This window comes from Crocodylus siamensis, chromosome 10, assembly GCF_052110815.1.
Source record: "Crocodylus siamensis isolate JL-2025a chromosome 10, ASM5211081v1, whole genome shotgun sequence".
Classification (NCBI taxonomy): Eukaryota; Metazoa; Chordata; order Crocodylia; family Crocodylidae; genus Crocodylus; species Crocodylus siamensis.
In genome coordinates this window covers 43422385-43448170 of record NC_143404.1, presented here as the reverse complement: position 1 = coordinate 43448170, position 25786 = coordinate 43422385, and the positions used below count along the sequence as shown (strand labels likewise).

The following is a 25786-nucleotide window of genomic DNA, read 5'->3' as shown; positions in this document are numbered from 1 at the left end:
TTGACTGTGTAGTTTTACTAATAGGTTAGACAATGAATTTGTATATGGTGGTTTGGAGCAGGGTGATCCTGCCTCCAGCGGGGCTTGGACTACATGATCTCTGAAGGTCCCTTTCAGCTCTGCTTTTCTATGATTCTATGTGAATCATCATGTTATAGTGTCCATATCCTGAAAACACTGCATCTGACTGTACCCCATTCATTCCACACTCTACTTCATATTGTTGCCCCAGATGTGTCTGTGCCACAAACACTACCAGGCTAACTTGCTATAGACATCACAGTGCTCCAGATACTGTTATACTACAACAGTGTCTCACATCTGATGTCCCGTAGGTTATACAACACATCAACACAGATGTCACCCTGTTCCAGGGAAATCTGTGTGTCATGGCATTAAGCAATACTGTATCCCAAACACTGATGGCACAAAAGATGTCATCATTCTGTGAAGCCCCAGATACTTTATGACTCAAACACCACTTCATTGCCTCACTCCAGATATCCACGTACCCCATCACTCTCCACATCATAGAATGTTTGTATATGATAGGGCGTGGCAGCCTTTTACCACCAACGGGCACTATTTATGACTCAGCCCCTGCCATGGGCTGCACCCCTTCCCTCTCTGGTTATCAGCAGATGCTGTGAAGGGAACAGATAAGAAAAGGCAGGCAGTAGGTGTTAGCAATAAAAACTTAGGATTCTGGACTAGCTGAGGGATTGGCGACTCGTTCGATGAGTGACAGAAAGGCTTTATTTACTACAAGTATTTAAAATCAAGTCAAGTGCCCAAACCAAATCAAAGTCAAGTAATTAGCCATAAGGTGATGATTTCTCACCAAACAGGCAACAAAGAGGCGGTCTGTTTCTCTTCAACTTCTTGAGTAAGCTGGGAACATCAGCAACTGGTGTCAGAGAGATTTCTCATTCCTGAAGCATGTGCGCTGTTTGCTGTTTTATGGCCTTTTTATATCCTTAGTTTAGCATCTTCAAAGCATTTTTTTAGTTGTGTAAATCAAGAAAGAGTCCCAAGCAGTAACTGACAGCAAAAACCTGCTCATTACTGGTTATCAGAAATTTTTAATTTGAATGAGTTACCTTCTTCAGTAGCAAGAGGTTATCCAGTTTGAAACACATCAAGAAACTGATTAACAGCAGGAAAAACATACTAAATCAGGAGACATCTATTACATATGGAGAATATCTCTTCCTGCACGTAAACAGGAGTTAGACGCAAAAGAAATATTTACCATACTAATTAATCAAGGATAGACATTGCATATGATCACACACCAGACACCTAGAAGTCTGCCTGAAATCATTCTGAATATAACAAGATAAGCTGGAAGAGATACCCCATTATTCCTTCTTAGATGGCCTAGCCATGAATTTGCATCCTCTTGCAATATGCAGTTAGCATTATTATTCTGTATTTTAACTTTTGTGAGTAGATCCAAGCTTAGCATGAGTTTCAGAGTCCAGTAGGATCCTGGTGGTGCTTCCTCTACAGCTCAGGCTACTGATTGTGTGCTAGTGTTCCCTGAGATCTCTGTGCCAGATCCAGCCAGAGCCAGCCTGTGGGCTGTAGGTTACCAATGCCTGGTATATGATTGAGATACCACTGTCCATTAACTAGTCAGTGCGGCAACTCAGATACTCCTGTGTCCTGTTTCTCCAGATGTACTGCAGCCAGACATCAAATAGCCATTCACTGCAAATGCAATTATGTCCTAGACATTGCATTTTGTATTACCTTATGCATCATTGTCTTTCCCCACTGCTTCATTACATCATCCATGGAGAACCACAGTCCAAACTCCCTTCACCACAATTTCATGGCCTTGGCACCTGAAGCACACCCAAGTTGATCATCCCAAATAAACTACCGTATTTTGTGGTGTACAAGCTGAGTTTTGGAGCCCAATTTTTAACTCTTAAAATTCAAACTTGAGCTTGGTTCTCCACTGCAAGCGTCACAACTAAGCACTGAAACCGGCTGCACCAGCCAAGCACTGAGCCTGGCCATGCCAACCGAGCACCAAGCCCGCTGCTGCTCGGCACCTCCACCTGCAGCAGACAGGGCCAGCTTAACGCTCGTCTGGAACACCCCCATCCCGTGAGCAGTGCTGCCTGGGCCTTGCCAGCTGACTGCCAACCTTGGCCTTGTCTGGGGGAAGCAGCACAGCCAAGTGCTGGGCCTGGCTGTGCCAGAGGAGTGCTGGACCTGGTGCCACACACAGGGAACGGCTGGGCTCGGTGCTTGGCAGGACTACTCATAGCATACAGGGCCATGCTGGGCACTTGGATGACACGGCCCCATCCTCTGTGAGCAGCGCTAGGCTCAGTGCTCAGCTGGCACAACCCAGGCAGCACCGCTTGCAGGGGATGGGGCTGCACCAGCTGAGCGCCAAGCCTGGCCCTGTCTCTTGTGAGTGACGCTGCAGCACATGTCCACCTCTCACTGCAGGTGCCCAGTCTGCAGTGAGGACACACAAGGATACGTTGACCCCATATTTCTGATCCAAAAAGTTTGGTCAACTTATAGATCTATGGACTTACTAACTTTTTGGATCAGAAAAATGGGGTCGACTTATACACTGCATGTAATATGGGGTAAGTGAAAATAAACATTCATGGCATAGTGCCTCAGATTTCATCGTACTCCATCACCACAAACATCATGAGTGGCCATCACCCTTTTTCTGACACATTGCTATTGTTGAAGTAGATTTATCCAGGCCTCTAACTTGACTTGAGAGTGAAGGGAAAAAATGCTCTTGCTTCATATTTTAAAATGTTTTAAGATAAGAAAAACCCTTTTGCTTTATTATGGCTTTTACAGTTCTCTGGGAACAAATGTTTTTCCTTTCCTAAAAACAAAAAAGATGATAACAGTTCTCAAAACAAAATGCATTGCTGAGCAGGCAACTGTTATGATCTACCTTTGACTCTCTTTTCAAGGATGCTTTGTTTTCACAATTTTAGGTATAAAAAGGTATGTTGACTTGTAGAAGGGAGGAGTTCTGTTTTAGCTCTCCTCCCTATGATTGTTTGTATGAGCACCAATAAACTCAGACTCGGACTGGGTTTGTGAATTCTAATTCCAAACAACGCAAAGTTTGATTTCTTCCACACTATGTTTCAGGATCACAGACGCCCACTTACCCTCACAGAAGTTTACATCCTAACAGCACTGTAGCAGGATATTGCTGAGCGAGACAAGACTCTTTTATGATTCGGTCTTAAATGATTCTGTAGCACTCGCAAAGTTAACTAAGTTGAGGATGAAAGAAATATTACACCGATTCCTTTCCACTGCAGATCACTGGTGTGTATTATGTATCACAAGCTGAGTGTAGGCGTGTCAAGCACTAGACTTAAGCCTTTCCTGGGTTCCCAAACACTTGGAAAAGGATATCAGGTCATGGCCATAAACCTGGGGCTTTGGCCTGGTCAACACAGCTGCTCATCCTTGCCTCCTGATCACCAGGGATCCAGGTTTTTAATTTCCTAAGGAAAAACGCACATTTTCCCTTTTGAAGGATAAAAACCTGGGAAACCATGGGTTTCTCCTTGCAGGCTGACAGAGTTCTAGCCTGAAATGGGCTACTTGGGGCTGGGAGAGTGGGAGGAGGGCAGTCAGAGGCAAAGGGCATCACGTGCTTCTGCAGGCACATGCACATGGCCAGCAATACAGCCAAGGCAGTATGGTGAAGATAAGCTCCCTGCAGAAAAGTCTGGGAAGTAGGGCACAGGCAACACATGGGGAGATTGAGGGGGCAGCAGTGGTTCACACTGAGTCCACACGGTGAGGGAGAGAGTGGGACAGTGGGTGGGGCAGGGTTGGTGGTAGGCAGCTGGGGCTGGGGACGAAGCCCAGCCAGGGCAGTGCCCGGGACCAAAGCAGGCGAGAATGCATGGCTGTGGGGCTCAGGCAGGGAGCAGGACAAAGTCACGGACAGCTCCCCACCACCGTGTACACTCATGGTGTGGGGAGGGTTGGACCCATAAGAAAAGTAAGGGTGGTAAGAGTGCTCAGAAACCCCCATGGCTCAGCAAGGGCATTCAGGAATGCCTGAGGACTAAAAGGGTGGCATACAATCAGTGGAAGGGAGGGGCTATCACCAAGGAGGAGTACTCCTCCTTGGCCTGTAAGTGTAGGAGGGCTATTAGGAAGGCCAAGGCAGAGATGGAACTCAGGGTAGCGTCCAGGATTAAAGACAACAAAAAGTCCTTTTTCAAGTACATTAGGAGCAAGAAGAGGGCACTAGGCAATGCAGGGCCCCTGCAAGACTCAAATGGTAACCTTGTGGCTACGCCAGATGAGAAAGCTGATATTTTTAACAGTTTCTTTGCCTCTGTTTTCTTGAACAGGGACCGAGACATCCCTCCTACCAGAGACAGGGACAATCTCAGGGATAGCTCTGTCAGGCCTTCAGTCAGTGCAGATGTAGTTAGGGATCTTATGGAAGGGCTGGATATTTTCAAATCTGCAGGTCCAGATGCCCTCTACCCAAGGGTGTTGAGGAAGCTGGCAGGGGTCATCACGGAGCCCTTGGCCTGGCTGTATGACCATTTGGGGTCATCTGGTCAGGTGCCCAGGGGATTGGAAACTAGCTAATGTGGTCCCCATTTTTAAGAAAGGGCGGAAGGAGGACCCAAGCAACTATAGGCCTGAAAGCCTCACCTCGGTCCTCAGGAAGATCTTGGAGAAAATCACCAAAGAGCAGATCTGTGGGGGGCCAGCAGGGGAGATCATGCTCAAGGGCAACCAGCATGGGTTCATCAAAGGCAGGTCCTACCTGACCAACCTGATTGCCTTTTATGACCAGGTAACTAAATCCTTGGATGATGGTGTCGCTGTGGACATAGTCTTTCTAGACTTTAAGAAGGCCTTTGACACTGTCTCTTACCCCATTCTCATTAATAAATTAAGTGACTGTGGCATTGATGCCTACACAGTTGGGTGAGTAAAAAACTGGCCGATGGGGTGTGCCCAGAGAGTAGTGGTGGATGGGTCATACTCAACCTGGTGAGATGTGAGCAGTGGGGTCCCCCAGGGCTCAGTCTGCAGGGGTTGAAAGCACATTGTCCAAGTTTGCTGACGACACCAAGATGTGGGGCGAGGTGGGCACACTTGAAGGGAGAGAGAGGCTGCAACTAGACTTAGACAGACTACAAAAGTGGGCAGATAAGAACGAGATGGGGTTCAATGTAGATAAATGCAGGGTGCTGCACCTTGGGAGAAGGAATCCATAGCATACATACAGGCTGGGGAGTTCCCCTCTTGAAAGCACAGAGGCTGAATGGGATTTTGGAGTCATTATTGACTCCAGGATGAACATGAGCCACCAATGCCAGCAAGGCCAGCCATACTTTGTCATGCATCCAAAGATGCATCTCAAGCCAGTCCAGAGAGGTGATACTTCCCCTCTACGCGACATTGGTCAGGCCACAACCTGAGTACTGCGTCCAGTACTGGGAGCTGCACTTTAAAAGGGATGTGGCCAGCTGGGCACTGTGAGTATATCAATTTAGTTGCAGACTAACTGAGCACTGCAACTTTATTAGCCACTGGGCTTTTTGATTCGGGATCGAGGAGGTGATGTTGGAAAGGAAAGAAATGACAAGTTTCACTTACAAAAAGGAATGAATTTTACTTATGACAACAAAAGATATAGTTTGCATATATAATAGTTAATAAAAAGGTTAAGCTAATAAACAGACAACATAACAATACAAATTAAAATTGACAGTGATAAAATAGATAAAGAAATTAACCAAGAGTTCCCACTTGGTTAGTAACTTATCGATAGTCCCTCGGTTAGAAGATGCACGTCAAGTTGAATCAGCAAAGTCAGACGTCTCTGAACTGTCAGGATCTGGTCCTTGCTCTCACAGTAAGAGAGATCCATGGGGGTACGGGACAGTGTGGGGGGGGGGCGGTCGAAGCTTGGGGCACCATCACCTCCCACTCGGGGACTGCTTCCCATTTGCCGAGGGTCGCTCCTGTACTTTGTATGTGTCCGGCTCGCCTGCCATGACTTTGATGTTGAACCGGTCCAGTTTGGATTATCTAGCGCGTGCCAGTCCAGAAGTGAGAGTCTTAGCCGGCTCAGGGTCCCGCATTGCTGAGGGCTCCTCCACCCCTACACCCTCGCCCGTTCCACCGGGAGTACATGACCGTGTGTCTAGGCCAGCCGTTTCAAGATGTCACTCCAAGCTTCCGCCTAGTAGGAGCAGATTAACTTGAGAGTCACAACCAGGGATTCCCCCTTTGAGGGGCGTCTGCTTCCTCCCAGCAGACGTGCTGCCGACCCCCTGGAGGACACGGGGTTAAGACCCCTCTTCGTTCCCTTCCGGGAGCTCCGCCGCCCTGATTAGGGATCCTTGGGGCAATGCTGCCCCACGCTGCCAGAGCAACGGTCCCGTCGGGGTGCTCCCCTCTTACAGTTTATATGGTCACCGGCCCTCTGCCGGGTGCCAGCCACTCCCGGCGGTGCTAAGCCGTCCGTAGCAGCATCTGGCCAATTACCCGGACTCACCAACCCCGCTGGGGCTTGCCCTTACCCCAGAAGGTCCTGCAGCCTCTGCGGGTGGCTCGCATCCGCGCCCGGGAGCTCTCTCTGGCGGCGGTTTTTCCTCCGTCTCCTTCCGGTCCTGCCGCCCGGCTCGGGCGCTTCCTTTATACCGGCACTGCTCGTTCCGGGTCTTCCCTCCTCCAGGCACCTGAAAGAGGTGAGTTTCCATCCGGCGTGTTGGGCCTGCGCGTGTGGGGCTAGCCTAATTGCATCGGGGCAGGGAGACTCGGAGCCTGTTGGCTCCTTTCCTCCCTCACAGACAGCAATGACTCGTCTGTTCCATCCTTCCCAAGGGTTACTATCATGTGTGTATTCTTTTATATTCTAATTATGCTAATTTTTTAGTTTCTAAAGATCCTGGCATCATGAACCTTGACTGACCAACTGGTGGTAACGTGAATTCTCTCTGGTGGTCCATGACACCTTGCACCACAACAGAGTAGAAGACTTTACAGTTCATATGCTCTTGAGTTACAGTAGGAACACCTAGCACCTACTGAATGCAGTTGGAAAAGCCCATTCAGACAATTCTGGCAATGATCTGCAGGGTAGTGAGGTGTAGGAACCACAGTGCCAGCACTCTGTATGATGCAGCATACCTTCCACATTGCAGTCTTCTCTGAACTTGCCCACACCAAAATGACTGGCTACAAACTGGAGGCAGCTGGGTGCTGCCTTCTTCCAGATAGCAATGGCTACACACTTTTTCATAATGAGGGGTGTCTTCATGTGAGCCAGTTGCTTTAAGCAATGGAGCCAGCTCAGCACAGATCCATAAAGCTGTCCTGGCTCATTCAAAAGTCCTGCCACTACCGCTAGTCCCCGCAGGTCCACAGGACTCCTATTAGTTCATATCTCACTAGCCCAGAAGTGCTGGTACACAGTTTGCAGGTGGTCATAGGGAAGGACTTTCTCTCTGGTGTCCTGTATAACATCATATTCAGGCATGCTGGTGTCAGCAGAGCAGATCAGGTAGCATATCTGGGATGGTCTGGATAGGGATGATCCTGCCTCAGGCATGGGAATGAGTAGATGACCTCTAGAGAGCCCCTCAAGCCCCTACTTTTCTGTGATCTTGAGGAAGAGCTTTTCTAGGTCCTTGGTCTTGGTGGTTTATGCTTTCATGCCATTACATGCCATATGGCAAAAGAGGATGCAGAGCATGGCTGGGTAGATCATGAGTCTCCACTTCAAACAGAACTAGAGGGACAGGACATCCTGGCACTGATTGACCAGTGGCTGCAGGCGAACGAAAGGATAAGCATCCATTCTTGGTTCCCTAGGGTGACAGCATAACAGACAATCTTTCCCAAAGTGAAACTAACCAGGCTGCAGTGGCAGTGGACACAGCATAACTTGGGGTTGGGGTGCTCTCCTCTGCACCTTTGCAATCCCAGGAAACCTCTGGAGATTTGAGCCCGAAAGGCATACTGGGATCTCTGCTCTCCAGCTCTAGCTGCACAACTCCACCATATCATGGGTTCAGAGCCATTATGAAGTGCTTTAGATGGGAGGAGCTATATGTCTGCACAATGTGGTCACTCCAAATTTGAAGCATTTCAAATTGCAATATTTGAAGCACTTCAAAAAAACACTCATCTGTACCCTCAGAGTTTTCCTAGTGTATAGACAGCTACTGTGCAATCCAGGGGTGGGCAAAATAAGGCCCATGGGTCATAGAAAGACCTGGTGGGCTGGCTATCTAGCCCGTGGGTCCCCTAAAACATTTAGAAAATTAATTACTATCTGCCCGTGGCTGCCTAAGATGACAAGGCACTGGCAGCAGCAGGACCCAGCAGCAGCAGGACCCAGCAGCAGCAGCAGCAAAGCCCACCTGGCCCTACCCTACCCTCAGTCCCCAGCCAGAAGCTTCTGGCTGTTCCCCCCCGCTCCATCCAAGAGTGCAAACTCTGGTAAGAATGGGTGGAGGGAGTGAGGGGGAGGATCGCTGGCACCATGCAGTTACCAGCCGCATGGCTGGACCCACAGGGCACAGCAGGAGGCAGCCAGGAACCACAGGGGCTAGGCTGGATCCTGCGGTCCCACCATGCAGTCAGAGCAGCAGGTGGGAGGGAGGTAGAGTGGGGAGGCGACAGCAGGGGAAAAGGAATGGCAGCAGGTGCTAGGGGGAGGGGGGACGGGGTGGTGGTGGTAGCAGTAAGTGGGAGCGTGGTACCCTGGGGCAGGGACCAGCAGCAGCAGTAGCCAGTTGGGAACTGGGGGGCCAAGCTGGCTCCTGCTGCATTCTGATCCTGGCCATGCAGCCAGGAACTGTGCGCTGCTGGAGCAGCTGGCAGGTATATGAGGAAGTGGTGGTGGCAGGTGGGAAAGAAGGGACACGGCAGGGGTGGGCAGTGAACAGGAGGGAGCACAGGGCCTGTGCCAGTGCCCTGGGGCCACGACTGGCAGGGGGTGCAGGGCAGGACCACGAAGCCTGAGCTGCTAGGGGCTCTATGGAGCCAGGTCGGCTCTGCACTCTGTCTGCCGACACAGCAGGAGCTGACCCGACCTAGCCCCTGTGGTTTCCTGCTGGCTCCTTCTGAGTCCTGGTCACACAGCTGGGAACTGTGTTCTGACAGAGTGGGAGGCGGGCAGGCAGGGGAGTGGAGAGAAGCGGCTGTGGTGGGTGGGAAAACAGCAGTGGCAGCAGGTGCAGGGGGGACAGTGGCAGTCAGTGGGCAGGCAGGAGCACAGCAACAGCTAGGCAGGAGTGGGGGGCCCACACCAGTGCCACAGGGTCAGGGCGGCCTGGCTGGAATGCAGTGCTTAGGCTGGCAGGGGTTTATGGAATCAGGCCAGCTCTGTCCCTTTCCCTGCTGGCATCCTGGCCACATGCAGTTCTAGGTCTCACAACCAGGGTTCTCTGCCTGCTGGGAGCTGCGAACACCCTAAGGCCTCAGGGTCTGTGTGCAGTGGGGTGGGTGGGAGCATGTGTGTGGGGGGGGCATGCCACAAGCACACCCCACCATACACATATGCCTACTCCCCCATGTACACCCACACCCCCTTACACACCCCAGCCACCCTCCCCCCACCCTCTTATCCACCCCCAGAAACCCATACACACATTCACAGTCCCCCACACACCCATAGAAACACACCTACAGCCTCCCAGAAATCTATACTCACCCACTCATACTTCCCACAATATATAAAAGTAAGACTTCATTTTAAGCTAGTAAACAATCACTTCTATGTACACTATGCAAACACATAAATCAGGACAAAAATATTTTCTGAAATCAAATGAATGTATGTTGTAGTAGATGTTTGATTTTTAGAATATAATTAGTTTTTTTCTGGTTCCAAGATGGCAAACCCTCTTGCTGAAAGGAATACTTCTGGGGGCAAGGTTAGAGGGTGGGACTCCTGGTCCCAAGATGACAACCAGGGGGCAGAGCACCTGTCAAGGGATGGGGCTACTCATGTGGCCCTTGAAAGCCCCTGTTATAATCCCATCTCTTCTGCTCTCTGGGTGATCAGGGTACCTACCTCCCTGTGCTCACCTGCTACACTTTTGATGTTAAACTTGGGAGACTGCCCCAGTCCACCAGAGTGATTCCTTGTTCCTTGGCTTCATCTCTCTGTGCCCTCAGGCTTATTTCAGTTCACTGGGCTCTTGGCCCCTCAGGCTGTGACCCAGTCTCTAAAAGCCCTTTGTCAATTGCAGTGCCTTCCCCAGGTGCCCTCAGTGGTCTTCTGCCCCATCAGCCACTCCCATGCCTTGCAGCTTAAACAGCAACATAAAGCAAAACCCAATCACAATCAAGTACAGCGGGGGTACCTTTTTCTAAGCTCTTCCAAAGGTTTCTACTTGGTTCTGCTGGCTTTTCCCAGCTTGGGCCCTCCTGGACCTACTCAGTTTCCCCAGTCTCCCATATTGCTTCTTTCTTTAGCACAGGGAGATATACAATTAAAACACAGCCAGGGGCAGTCTCTGGTTCCTTGCCCTACTTCTCTCTGCTTCTAACAGTGAGATCCTACCTCCAGTTCTGCCCAGGTCACGCTGTCTCTGCCTCTGATGCAGGGCTTATAGCTACCTTCTGAGGACACTTCAGCAGGCCATTACCCAAGTAGCTGCCAGCTGCTTATTATCTGGGGCACTGAAGGTTTCTAACTCTACTGCCTGGCTCTATTCTTGGGAACAGCACTTGGACCCTGTTACATATTGAAAGCTGAAGGAAATTCTAACGTTTTGTTTTCTTAAACAAGATCTTCTTTACTTGAGAGAATTATACTGAAAAAATATATTTGTGGGACGTGCAAGCAATGCAGAAATTATAGGAAGAAACAGAAGGTCAATCATAGCCAGAAATATGAATGTTTACATATTTATGGATCAGGCGTCCATATTGACAGAATAAAACACTGGAGGGGCAGGCGTGCATTTATGGAATTACTACCGATAAAACGGAATAGTACAAGTCATCAAGATGTTTTTAAAAATTGTTTTACTGTAAAATACATATTTACAAGTGAAGGCACTTCTAAACCATTAACAAATTTTAGAAATGTTAAACAGGATGTGTTAATGCCCAAAATTTTTCCAAAACAAGTTTGAACAAGTCTAAAATTCTGTTAGCATCTATTCAGAATCAAGTTTAATGTAGAAAACAGAATTAACATCCAGTTGTAATATTTTAATTTTTAAATAAAAAGCACTAAATTAATCATGATTAACAAGAATTTCAACACCATTATTTTAATAGAAGATTAGAGAACAGTGAATTGGTTTAGTGGGAAAACATCTTTAGCCATAAAATAGATCTATATATAATGAAAAAGTAAAGCTATATCAATTTAATTACCACATCATGCAATACTAAGTAACCCATACTTTCCCCAGTTTTTGGAGAAATACAATCATATACTCAGAGACGTAAGCAAAATTGGCTTGGTTTGTGTGAAATCTATATCCATATTTCTTTCTAGGGCTGGACTCAGAACAGGATTGTCCTACATATAGCTGCTTTGGTCAAGATACTAACATGGTATCCTAAGAATTTCGCCTGAGAACTGCAATGTGCATCAAAACTAGCATGTACTTCATTATGCCATTTTAGCTTATTGTGGTCTTTTTACTGTCAAACATCTTTTTAGAACAGTTAGAAGCAAAACTACCTTAAAAAGTTATTCTGTTGCTTTGGAGCTTGTGAACTTTTCCTTCAGTGCTGATTATCAAAGTGTATAAGCCAAGTCTCTCTTTAAAAACGGGGTGGGCAAAATGGTGGATGCAGCTGGCAGACAGAATCCATTTTTCAGCAGCCCCTGACTGCATTAACTGTGACCAGTTTCCATGGAGACCCCAGCAGCAGCAGCACCCTGACAGCATGGGACCAGGGTTTGCATGGAGACCAGCCCCAGCAATGCTGGCAGGGCATGCAGCTGGGCGGAGAGGTGCTCTGCAGCTGGGGCTGGGATCTTGCAGTGATGAGAGTGTGGTCTGAAATTGGGGCGGAGCTGTGATGCATTGCCTCCATGCTCCTGACCAGGGCATCCAGGCAAAGGATCACAGATCTCCCCCACATCTGGACTTGTGCAAGATCCCAGCCCTGGAGCAGCTCCCCACCCAGCTGTGTGCCCAGGCAGTGCTGCTGGGTCTGGTCTCCATGGAAACCCTGGCCCCACACTGCCACAGTCCCACAGTCATCTCCCCCACCCTCCACTGCTGGGGTCTCCATGGAAACTGGCTGCAGCATCGCAGGCAGGGGGCTCCTGGGAAACAGAATCTGCAATGGGCTCAATCTAGCCTGCAGACCGGACTTCACCCACTCCTGCTTTATAACCGCATTTCTTTCTTCATTTCCACCAGTTGCACTTTGTAAAATTGGCTTTGTAACATGTCTCACCATGGAATGATCAATAACTTAGAATTTTGTTAGCTGTTAACAAGTTATACAATAAAAGGACAGGTCAAGTTTGTTAGTACTATGTGCACATGCCAAGATAGAATAAAAGTGATAAGTACAGTTGATGCCTTTGATACTTAAAAAAAAGACTTAAACAAAAATGGACTACTGATATACAGTAATGGATAAATAGTAACTTTTTTCCATCGATAAATCATTCTATCAAATCCAATCTTACTAACATATTAATTGCAAGAGTTAGATACTGGCATTTTACAGTCTTACTGAGACAAGGTTCCAAAAACTCCAAAAAAAATATTTATACAAATGTGCCTCATCTGATTTGGCTTACATCTGGTGTAAATACTACACGGTTCATGAACAAGACAGTTTTCAAGTTTGTTAAATGAATTCTCACATTGTAACAGCTATAACTATTGGCCAAAGCTGAGAATGGTTTAAACCATGACTGACACATGCTAACGTTTTTCACAGTGGCAAGATACAGTATGTATAAATAGTCAGTGCTATATGCGTCATATGCACAACCTTTGATAAATGCTGAAAGCAGACACTCTGAAATAATTTAAAGTGGCTTAAAGAACAAAAAGAATATTGAACAAAGTGATTTGCAGCATATCTGACAGGAAAAAACCTCAATATGATCATTGCCTAGTTTTGCAGCAATCACTCCTTACCACTTTTGTTGCATTTCTACCAATGTTAGGAGACAATAATGACCTTGCAAGTTATTGGCACAATGCCAATTACATATCATGGCTGTGTGGAAATAAATAATATAACAGGCATGTTGAACTCTACAGATTTCAGTATTCATAGGACCATGATAGCTCTAATGATTTGCTCTTTCACTGACAACATCCTGAAGACGTTTAAGTAAAACATCATCATTTTCTTGGCAGAGTCGTTTTGCTGGGGTTTCTGTGTCACTATCAATTGCTATTGCTCGTTTTTTATTCCTGTGTTCACCTTGTTTGATCATATTATTAATGTCCTTTAAACTCTGTAAATAAGGAGAAAATTTTCATTTTTTTCAATTTTTTTTTTAAATGTATGACACAAAGTTTATTTTTACTTTTAATTTTCAAAGGACTGTTAATATCAGAAATACTACTTCGGACTTTATATATTGCCTTTCATTAAAACTGCAAACCTTGTTCAAAGAATGCCTTTATAACTCTCTTATGGAAAAAAAAAATCTGAAACTGGTCAAATTGGGGAGCTGTTTAATCTCTGTAAACAGTATATGTCTTACCTTAGATGGGCTCCCATTAAACTTGTACAGTAGGGCAGTACGAGGTGTTAGGCAGGCACCATTCTTGTGTGGAGAAACATAAACAGAGTGTTGCTGGGATATTCGCCAAGGAGATACTGGTTGCTGTTTAATGTTGGGAAATGGGGAAAGGGGAGGTGCTTCCATCTTAAAAAAAAAAAGCGCGCACACAGTTTGTCTATATAGGAACTTACCTGAAAAACATTAAAACAACTAAAACTTCACAAATAAAGCAACAAAGATTTGTCTGAATGCATACTTTTGGGTCTCCTATGCCATATTAATCACTTTCTATTAGCTCAGTGGTGCCCAACATTTCTGGACTGAGGGCCAGCAGCACACAGGACCATGCCATCTGGCTGCAGGACTCAGAAATTTGGTGGTGGTGGAAGGGTGTCAACATTTATTACTGTTCTCCCACTGCCAAAATTTCCAGACTCATGCAGAGCTGTGAGCCAGATGATGGGGCTTTGCAGGCCAGATTTGGCCAACAGGCTAAAGGTTGAATAGCACTGTACTAGCTCAATTTCGTATTCATTTTAGGAATCACAAAAGACAAACCCATTTTTCAGCTGTATGACAGACAAAATGAGAAACACTCAAAACACAGCACTCATTCCACCACTTATGGGTCAATTGCAATAGACAACTTACCCACAAGACGTAATGCAGAAGCAAATATAACTATAATTGTATTGGCTTTGCCACCATTCAGAAAGATAAATATACAATGTGGCAATCATGTTCGTGTTGTTTGTGCTGATACTGATAGTAGATATTTAAGAAGGCATATTGGCTGATACTGATCTGATACAGCTGCCATCAAGTGGTAAGTCCAGTGAGGTGGAAGGGGAGGGAAGGGAAGGGGTGTGGGGGGCAGATCAAAGCCCCCCACGGTGAGGAAGGGGGCAGGGGCTTCTCAGCTGGGACGGGGGCACGGGACAGAGGTGTGGCTCGTAGGGTCGGAGCAGCTCCTGCCACTGCTTACACCCCAGAAGGGTGGGGGGGCGTGTTCCCCCAGATCTGCATGGCACAGGGTGGGCTTCAGCTGCAGGGTGGAGCCAGAGAGATGCGCAGGGCATTTCTTGCCAGGGGCTGGGTTCAGAGCAGGCTCTGGCAGTGGTGGGAAGAGGCTGCAACCTCCCCAGATTTGACCACAGCTCCACACCACCACCCGGCGCAGCCCTAGCTGAACACCCCACCTCCACGCAAGTGCCAGGAAAAGCTGGGGCTGTACCAGGCAGTGGTGTGGGGCCGAGAGCAGAGCTGCAGCAAAATCTGGGGTGGCTGCAGCCTCCTCCCGGGACCACCGGAGCTCGCTCTGAGCCCAGCCCCTGGTAAGAAAAGTTCCGCGCAGCGCTAGCTCCACTCTGCAGCTGAAGCCTGCCCTGCGCTGTGCAGATCTGGGGGCACATGCTCCCCAGCCCCCCGGGGGTGCAAGCAGCAGTGAGAGCTGCCCCCACCCCACGAGCCGCACTTCCATCCTGCGCCCCCCTGCCCTGGCTGGCTCACCACGGGGGCCATTGATCTGTACCCCCATGCCACTTCCCTCCCCTCTCCCCTTCTGATTTACCAGGCTGGAGGCAGCTCTGCTCCATGCTGTGCTGCTGCAGTTGTGCACAGCACAGGCATTTATCAGCCAAATTACTGGCCCGATGGGGCCAATATCTGATCTAGACAATTTTCTTTATATCAGTATTGATTTGATATTAGACCGATGTAACAGTGCACGTCTAGATTCAAGGCTTATGAACTGTACTCAGTTCAGTGTATTCTTGATGAAAGCAAGGTTTTGAATTTAAAAAGAAGTGACAATATTCACATATAAAAGCCAATAAACCCACCACTTAATACTCATGCCCACTATTAGTTATATCTAAAATTAAAACTACTTTACATACTGCATGATCGTGGTTTGTCATATCATATTTCAGTGCAAATGATTTTACTTTTCCTACATAGACTGCATTGTAAAATTTTATAAGATCTCCTCTCTCCTCTCCCGATTCACTGGAGTTCTCTAATGTAGATCTTAATGATGAACAGCATGCTTTCCCAGAAGAGTCTATGACAACAAGAAAAATGAGCAGAGAGAGGCAGTTAGCAGTGTTAGCCTTAAGTCAAGCAGAAGGCAAGGACTAATGGTTTCAGATCGGACGAAGATGAGCATCATGAAACCTTACGCCTTTCTGACACAGTCTCTGAAGAAGTGATTCTCAACTAGGTTGCTGGGCGATCTGGGGGTGCTTGAGATCCTTTCAAGTGTGCCTCAGGATGCCACTCAATATTAGCACAGTCAGATGTGCAAACATGATTCACAATATAAACCCAGGAATTTTAAGTAACAGTCTATAATATGAAAAATGTTCTGATCTGTTGTTTGAGTTCTTTGCAATACAGAGATTGCTCTATTTATTTCTGTAGTCTAAAAATGAGTGAAAACTGAGCTGGCATTTTCCATGGGGTGCCTTGTGTCGAACTAGGGGTGCCTCAAGTCCAACAAGGTTGAGAACTACTCTAAAAGGTGCTATCTAGCTCTGCTTTCTATAAGAAAAATGCAGCAGTTTTCAGCATCAGGTCCCTGACACTAAATTTTCAGATACAAGCTGATAATAAGCAGCAGATCATATCAGAAATTAAGGTTCTACTTGGCAGAGTTAATAAAATCAACTGATAGCTATTATAGCCTATTATGTTAATCATTTATTTAAAAAAAATTATAAATGGAGCTTTAATAAAGTGTAACCATAGTGTCCCTTTTTACACATTTTGCAAAGGGTTGCAATTTTTCTTAGGAAACTCAGCATATGGACAAAAGTACTTTTTAACTACTTAAAAACAGATGGGGGAACTGCTTGTTGGTAGCTGTTACATCTACATGCTCCTGTAGAGATACAAATTAGCTAAGCCCAACTAGAACAGGGTTAAATTTGCAACCATACTGCTGTGCTTGCATTACTATAAAATCATGGAGACCTAACAGTTACAGTGTAACAGCTTATATGAGGAACATCTGATACTTATATGTTCTAATATTATAAAAGCCTAAGTCCGTCTGTAATGCTTTATTTGCACTCTGATTGGCTGACGGAAACAGCTAATCAGAGTGCTCCAAGTGTGGGGGAGCGCTGCCATGATTCCGAAGTGGTGCCAAGGACTGGACAGAGGGGTGCGGAAGCCAGGGCAGTAGCACTGGCTTTGGCTTCCCCACCCCACTCCCTGCAAGAGGGTGTTAGGTGGTGGCACTCCATTCCAGCCCCCCACCCTCCACCCTGTCATTCTTGACAGGCAGCTGGCTACTTTATAATCTCATTTATTCTAATCTATTGAGGCTCTAATTTCAATCCAGGAAATAACCATGTAAAGATCTGCTTTACCTTCTGTGGCACACAAAACTTACTATTAAAACACCAGATAGCTAAACCAGGTGCAGACAATGTCTATCAGTCATTAGTTAAAATTCCTTTGTATAAAAAGAAGAGTACTGCCAATCTGGATTAGACCAATGGTTCATCTAGTTAAGCATCATGTCTCCAGCAGCAGCAAGTAGTAGATGCTTTAGAGCAGGGGTATCAAACTTCTTTGGACCCCAGGCCAGATCTAGATTGCAGGGCTTGTTGTTGGCCCAATTCAGACCCACCTCCAGTGACAAGGCAAGTGGTGGCAGTGGCATGGCAGTTAATGCAGCCATTGTTTACCCCCCAGCTACTGACACTTGTCCTCAACAGAGCTCGGTACCCAAGACTATGGTGACAGGACTTGCCTCCAAATCCCTAACTTCTCCAAGAGCTCTCTGAGCTGGGTAAAATGGCTCCACAAGCTGCATCTTTGACACTCCTGCTTTAGAAAGTATAATGTGCGGGCATGTCTAGTGTAATCTAGCCCCTGTCATCAACCATCATTGTTTTAGGGGTGTCAGAAACATCCCTGATGGTTCTATTTAACAGCTATCAGTGGTCCTGTCTGCTATGGCTTGTCTATTATACCATTATAATATATAATATTATTACACAAAATTATTCCAAAAAATATTCCATTGTATCAAAGTAAGGCATGTAGGAGTAAGTTTAGTTGGGCTTCTGGCCTACTTGACTAGAAAAACAGACAGAGGCCAGAAGTGCTGATACTGCTTGTTTCAGTTACATGTTTTGAGATAAGAAATTCTGCATGTCTTATTACCCTGTGCACAGATGTCCAATTAAGTAAACTTGGTTTTAGTTTTTTCAAGGTCATATTTTTTTTTTCCTATCGGTCTGAAGTATAAAAATGCTTGAAAACTTAGAGCGGAGAACTCCTTTGAAACAGACAAGTGGGTGATTCCCCTTGCTGTATGAAATATTCCCTGTGATCACAGTATAGCCCTAAATAAAGAAAAGCTGGCTCTGTCAGTTCTGATTCAATCACAACGTGAAATTTGATTTCTTCCACAATTTGGTGCCGTAACTCGGATAGAGATGCCTGGAGTGATCAGCTGGGATACAGACATCTCTTCACTGAAGCCCTGGCACCAAACCAAGGTAAGAGACCTTTTGAAATCTCTATTGGGGCTTTTCAGTGAGAGGCTGTCTGTCTTCCTGATTCACTGCTTGAGGCTCACCCTATCCAAACTTTTTCTTCTGCCAGAACTGTCAGACCCACTGTGTAAGTAGTAATTGTGAGTAGAAAGAGTTAAGGTTAAAGACTCTGTGTTGCTGCTGTCAATGAAAATATTTCCCATGTGAATTGAGTTAAGTTCTGTAAAGAACTGTGAGGTCTCTCTGAAGCCAGGAGTGGAAACCTTGAGCAGCTGCCCCGAAGACAACAGATTTGTTCTGTGTGCTCTTCGAAAGCAAGGGTGCAAGGTGGAAACTCTTAAGAGTGTGAGTGTTTTCCACGATAAGCATTGACCAAGGCTGAGACTAAAGAAATGCTCTTGAACCTTGTGCCTCAACACAGAAATTCCCTTTTGTGAATTGAGAGTATGAATTGAGAAATATGAGCCACTGACCAGGTCTGAGACTAAGGTTGGGTTCAGCCGCTCCAAGGCTGTCTGGAAGACCAGTTTTGAACGCAAGGGGGCCCAACTGGAATCACGTAACCCAGTGGACAGGTTTACCCTTTCCCTACCCTCATAAATGAGCCGTGTCTAACCGTGAGTAACTGCATTGTATGCCGTTACTGCAGTGGAGTCTTGTCTTTGGACATTAGCCACAGCATCTCTGTGCCACTAGCAAGTCTCACAACCTGACCAGACACCCTCAATAAGCCATTCCTGTATGAAAGACCTGTGTGAATTGAGTTTAAAGATAAGGGGAGTGGAGAGTCTAAAGACATACCGGCTCTGCCAAAAGGAACTCCAGCATTGTACATGTACACCCACTATGGCCATAAAAGTTGTAAGTTTCTAGACAAATGGAACTGGTATACCAGAGATGATTTTAGCGGGCAGTTTCCCTGGGAGGGGACATTTGATTTAAGTAAAATTGTTCCTCTCCACAGAGACCTTGAGTTAAGAGGTAGGAATATACCACAGACTCAGTGGGACACATTTTTTGATTGGTATGAAGAAGCTTTCAAAAGACATCAAGAATCTCAAATTCAGAGTCTTAAGGACTCCCAAGAGAAACTGAAATCTCAGATAAAGGAATTAAAACAGAATGGTGCACCAAAAGGGGGGCCCCCATCAATAGTACCATCAGCACCAAAACAACTTTATCCACAAATAACTGAGAATGAATCTGCAGAAGATATAACTGATTTTCTTAATGTGCCACCCCCATATCAGTCCCAATCTGAACCTGAAGAAGTCCAAAGTAACCAGATAGGCTCTTCCAGCAGGATTAGCCCACCTCACCAGGAAACTATCACTCAACAACCGTCACCTGCCCCCAGGGCATGCCCACGTCCACCGGAGGCATGGCATCTGTCTCCTGAAATCTCAACCCCTCCTCTTGTTTAAGGTCTGGTACCCAGCATGGTCCAGCCCCTTCTTTAAAATCTAAAAAGGCTCAGCTTATGCCTTTATGCCAACTGCCAGGACAAGGTCCAAATGGGGAAACTACAATCACAGTCCCTGTCCCCTGGACCCCAGGAGATCTCCTAAACCTTGTTAAACAATTTCCCAACATCAGAGAGGAACCCCAAAAATTTAGAGATGAATTAGACACTGTAATCCATTGTTATAATCCAACATGGGCAGATTTGAACCAATGAATGAGAAGTGTTCTGCCCTCTGAGGTCTGCAACTGCCTCATCACCCAGGCTACTTAGCCTACTCAAGACCCCAGAATAGGAGATCACTTAGCAGATGCCCAAAGACGCCTCCTTGAGGCTGTGCTTAAAATTTGCCCCAGGAAAACTGACTGGGCCAAAATACATAACTGTAAACAAAATAAAGGAGAATCCCCAGCAGACTACATGGACCGCTTGAAACTAGTATTTGAAAGACATTCTGGTACTGAAAATACAGCTGAACCTGCCCCAGAAGCAGTTGCTTCTGCTTTTGTCCACAGACTTCTTTCTAAAGTCCAGGAACAGTTGTGCACAACTGCTGTAGGTTGGCAGACTAAGCCACTTGCAGAACTAGTCACCATTGCAAATCATCGTACAACCTGCCAGGAAAAGAAAAAGGAATCCACAGAAACTAAGCTAATGTCACTACAATTATAGACTTTAGGCAGGGGCAGACGCCAAGGTTTCCATCAAGGACAGTTCAGAGGCAGGGGACGTGGTCGTGGGATGAGACAAGAAGGATTTCAGTCCCAAAATAATGACAGTTGTCATTATTGTGGCCAACCAGGACACTGGAAGGCTCAATGTCCTCACCGGCCTGGCCAGCTGGGGAAGATGTTTAACCTGCCACCAACTCCTCTCACTCAATTCTCTGTCCCGAATCAGGGAGCCTCCTGTTAGGCCAACCTAAGGAATAGTAACATCACCACAGCCCCGTTTCTCCCACTTAATCAAGATGAACCCTTTGTTTCCTGCGTGATAAATGGCATCTCTACAAAATGTTTAGTAGACACCGGTGCAAGCCACTCTACTCTTCAAGCTGAAGAATTTTCCACAACTCCCCTCTCCTCTGCTGTTGTAAACGCTGTAGGAATTTCAAATCAAATAGTTCCTCATCCTGTTTCCCAACAATTACATGTTTCTCTTGGTCCTGTTTCTGATCAACATGCCTTTCTCCTTAGTCCTTGTTCTCCTGTTAATTTATTAGGCAGAGATTTGCTTTGTAAACTCAGCAGTACTATCTATTACTCTCCTAATAGTGTTTATTTAGATGTTCCCTGTGATAATGGGAGAGCATATTTGCCGCTTTAGCTAGCTCACCTCCTGAGCCTGAGTTCCCTGATCTTTCTGTGTTGCAAGAAGAAATCATAAAAGCTGTCCCTCCGTTTCTCTGGTCCCAGCATGCTAATGAAGCAGGACAAATCCATACTGCTTAGCCTTTACCCAAAATTGCTCAATACCCTTTCTGTCCAGAAGCTGAAGAAGAGATATGCCCTGTTATAACTGCCCTTTTAAAGCAAAGTATCATTGTCCTGACTAAGAGCCGTTGTAATAAGCCTAGTCTTCCTGTAAGAAAACCTGAAAAGAATACCTATCGCTTTGTACAAGACCTTCGTACAGTAAATTCTGCAGTTTTACCTACTTTTCCTGTTGTACCAAATCCAGCTACTATCTTGGCCTGTATTCCTCCTAATGCTTGTTATTTTACTGTTGTTGACTTGTGTTCTGCATTTTTCTCTATTCCCATACACCCTGATAGCCAGTTTCTCTTTGCATTTACCTATCAAGGACTTCAGTATACCTGGACGAGACTGCCCCAGAGCTATACTGAATCCCCTTCTCTTTTTCTCAAATTCTGAAGAAAGATCTAGATGACATAATATTTAAAGAAAATTTTGTACTTGTGCAATATTGTTGATGACTTGCTCTTGGCATCTACCTCCCTTGAAGCCTGTAAAAAACTGATTCTTTAACTCTCCTCATCTCTCTTGCCCTAAAAGGCCATAAGGCATCTAAAAAAAAGCTACAACTTTGTCCTCCTCATGTCCACTATTTAGGTTCTGATATTTCTGCTGGAGAATGACTGCTTTCCTCTTCCAGAATAGAAGCTATTTTTAAAATCCCTAGACCAACTACTGTGTCCCAAATGCGTACCTTCCTTGGCATGGCTGGCTACTGCCATCAGTGGATACTTGGCTATGCCTCTATAGTCAAGCCGTTGCAAAATCTGACTCTTGTTAATACCCCTGAGCCTTTACCCTGGACTTCAAAGATCGAAGCCACTTTTGCCTCTATTAAACAAACTCTGTTGCAACCACCTGCCTTAGGCCTTCCCAATTATACTAAACCCTTTTTTTTTTTTGTCATGAAAAGGACAGATTTGCACTTGCAGTACTTACTCAGACACATGGAGACAAGCACTGTCCCATTGCTTATTATAGCTCTGCTCTTGACCCTGTTGCAGCCGGATTTCCTCCATGTCTCCGTGCTGTAACTGCAGCCGCTGTCACTGTTGAACTTTCCTCCACCCTTGTATTAGGTTCTCCCCTTACTGTTGCTGTCCCACATGCTGTAGCAGCCCTTTTACTAAAAACAAAAACCCAACACCTTTCACATGCTAGATAAACTAAGTCTGAAATCTTGCTTCTCTCTGCTGCAAATGTCACCCTAACTAGGTGCCCTGTTTTAAACCCTGCTTCCCTGTTACCTACCCCTTCAGATGGTGAACCCCATGACTGCATTTTTGTTACTGCTCACTTAATAATGCCCCGCACTGATCTAAAGGACAACCCCTTACAAAACCCAGATCTAGTATTCTATGTTGATGGATCGTGTCAAAGAAACTCAGAAGGTTCCCTTGTTACAGGATACGCAGTATGTTCCCAATATGATGTTATAGAAAGCCATCGCTTACCTAATGTGTATTCAGCTCAAGTTGTCGAGCTTGTGGCCCTCACCAGGGCTTGCACCCTAGCCTCTGGTGCCTCTGTTAATATTTATACTGATTCTTGCTATGCTTTTGGTATCGTACACGATTATGGTCAACTTTGAAAACGAAGAGGCTTCCTCACTTCGGGAGGTGCCAAGATTAGTAATTGTCCATACGTAAATGCCTTGTTAAATGCTTTACAATTACCTTCTGCTGTTGCTATTATTAAATGCCAAGCTCAGCAGAAACCTTATGATGATGTTACACATGGGAATGTTCTGGCAGATTCCACTGCCAAAGCTGTGGCTATTTCCACTCCTAAGGCTACGCCTGTGTTTTTGTGTATTCCAACTGACCAGTCTCCATTGGCAAGTCTTCACGACGTTGCCCTCCTCCACGATCAGGCTCCAGAACCAGAGAAACATACATGGAGACTGGCTGGGTATTTGTTACACCCTGACCATTTGTGGTGCTCCTCGGACAGCTGCCTGGTGGCCCCAATGTTCCTTCTTCCTCATCTTGCTCTCATACACCATGGCATGGCACATGTGAGCAAAGGGGGGATGATAGAAGCTGTTAAGCTTGACTGGTTTGCTCCAACTTTTCCATCTGTGTCTCAACAGTACTGCCACACCTGTCCTATTTGCCAAGCCCATAATGTGGGAAAGCCTGTAAAAACAAAGAAGGCAGCACATCCCCCACCTTGGGGACCATTTGTAAATTTACAATTAGATTTATTCAAATGCAGAAATGTTGTTCATATGAATATGTTCTTGTTATTGTATGCATGTTTTCTGGACGGGTAGAAGCCTACCCATGTGCAAAAGCTGACACCATCACTGTAAGCAAAAAGTTGCTCAGAGACTTTATTCTAAGGTTTGGTATTCCTTTATCCATAAACTCCAATAGAGGAACTCATTTTACTGGACAGATAATGAAAGAAGTCTGCAAAGTCCTGCAGATCCAACAGAACTTTCATTGTCCATACCATCCGCAGGCCTCAGGCCAAGTGGAACATCAAAAAGGAATTCTGAAAAATAAACTGGCCAAAATTTGTGCTGAGACTCACCTAAAATGGCCAGATGCACTTCCCATAGCCCTTATGAGTATGAGATCTACTGCCAACCAAAAGACCACACTTAGCCCAAATGAAATTCTAATGGGAAGAACCATGAGGCTCCCCGCCTCGCCACCTGTTGCCTCCCACTTTTGCACTATACATTCACTTGATGATACTATTCTGAACTATTGTAAGGCACTAATGAAGTGTGTTAAGGCTTTTCATTCACAAGTACAGGCAGCTCTCCCCAAAGAACCAGATGAGTCGTCCATTCTATCCTGTGTGGAGACTGGGTCCATATAAAAGTCCATCAACAAAAGTAATTGCTGGAACCTCGCTGGAAAGGCCCATTTCAGGTACTCCTGACCACCAACACTGCAATAAAGTGTCAAGGGCTCCAGACATGGATCCACGCTTCACACAGTAAGAAAACATCAGCCCCGTTAGACCCAGTGTCTCCTCCATATCAATCTTGTAATCAGCCTCCACAGACTGGTAGTGAGCCTAGCACCTGCCAGCAGGAGAGCTCAAGACCAGTAGTGAGCCAAGCGCTTACTGGCAAAGAGGATTTGCCACTACAGAGTGAAGAGGATGTGCCCCAATGAAACCAGTATGCCAGTTTCTGGTTCCAGAGGTGGAGTTGGTTAGTCGTGATTTGGGTAGTTCTCAGTATTTCTTTTTGGGCCATCTTATATGAACTTGATTCATCAGTTATAATGATAACCAAACTACACTTCTGCACCGACAAAGAAGATCATTTCATGAAAATATGTTCTTGTCTTTAGTTAATCAAATCGGGATAGATTTAAATGTCTCTCATTGTTGGATATGTAGTCATGTCCCTATCTATTCTACTGGAGGGATACTCATGATACCTGTACCCTTGAATGCAACTCAGATGTTAGCCCCTTACTATTCAGATTTTCATGGAAATGAAACTTGGCAGAATTTAAGTTGCAACTGGCCTATGTACGATTAGCTTATGCCACCCCTGGAAAGTTTTGTTATACCTGTAATGGATCTCGTATTGTAGTAGGAGTCAGTAAGTGCAAGGTAGAATTTAAGATAAATGGTGCTTGGTTTTCTAATGGTTCCTGGATATCTAACCACTCCCCTGCAGGTCAATTTTCAGGCTATTATTCACAATGGATGATGTCCCCACGCTGTAATACAGGTGGATATACTGCACTAGCTGGTCACTATTTTGTGTGTGGAGATAAGGCCTATAAAAATCTTCCTTCTGGTTGGAGCTGAACGTGCTATGTCTCTGCAGTGTATCCTGCCTTTACTATTAAATTTCACTTACCTAAAGGAAGAATTTGCAAAGTTCACAAAATTACAGAAAATCAAAGGTTTTGGGGTATAATGTTCCCCAGCTATAGCGCAGTCTTAGCTATGTCCGAGATTAAGAAAGTTGCAGCATCTCTGGAAAAGATTGCTAATGCTACTCCTGATAATTTTGATAAAATAAATACAGAACTGAAGGAAACAAGGCAAATGACAATACAAAACTGACTTGCGTTAGATTATATACTAGCCAGCAAAGGAGGAGTCTGTGTTTTAATAGGTAAAGAATGTTGTACTTATATTCCCAATAATTCAGAAGAAATCCAGGATTTAAGTAAACTTATTTGAAAAGAAGCAGCTAAATTGCATGAGTCAGATAGCTGGAATTTGAATTCTTGGTTTAGCTCCATTTTCAGTTCCTTAGGCTCTACCGTTATTCATAGTTTGTTGATATTGTTTGTTGTTTTTATTGGAGTATGCCTAGTGTTTATGATAATACAATGTTGCTTAAGCTGTGTTGCCAAGCAAATGAGGAATAGCCCATCAACCAGAAACAAAGTATATAATTTGTATGTTGAAATAGCAGAAAGTAAAGAGAAAGGAAAACTAGAAGTTGAAAGGCTAATGGCTATAAATATCTAACTCGTTGAAAAAAAAATTAGGGAATGTAGGAGTAAATTTAGTCAGGCTTCTGGCCTACTTGACTAGAAAAACAGACAGAGACCAGAAGTGCTGATACTGCTTATTTCAGTTACATGTTTTGAGATAAGAAATCCTGCATTTCTTATTACCC

The 25786-nt window shown here is 45.5% G+C and overlaps 1 protein-coding gene across 6 annotated transcripts in view; it reads right to left on the bottom strand.

Moving 5' to 3' along the window:
• Nucleotides 1–11017: 11017 nt before the first annotated feature.
• Nucleotides 11018–25786, bottom strand: part of RBL1 (RB transcriptional corepressor like 1) — an 83943-nt gene continuing 69174 nt past the window's right edge. For 4 of the 6 annotated variants that reach the window (XM_090064172.1, XM_090064173.1, XM_090064175.1 and 1 more), the window contains 3 exons: nt 15628–15791; nt 13709–13873; nt 11018–13456 (listed from right to left, as the gene is read on the bottom strand). In XM_090064172.1, the coding sequence (XP_089920298.1) occupies nt 13286–13456; nt 13709–13873; nt 15628–15791 (500 nt within the window). In that variant the 3' untranslated portion in view covers nt 11018–13285. The remainder of the gene's footprint in view (nt 13457–13708; nt 13874–15627; nt 15792–25786) is intronic. The other 2 variants (XM_090064174.1, XR_016444380.1) reach the window with 2 other exon arrangements.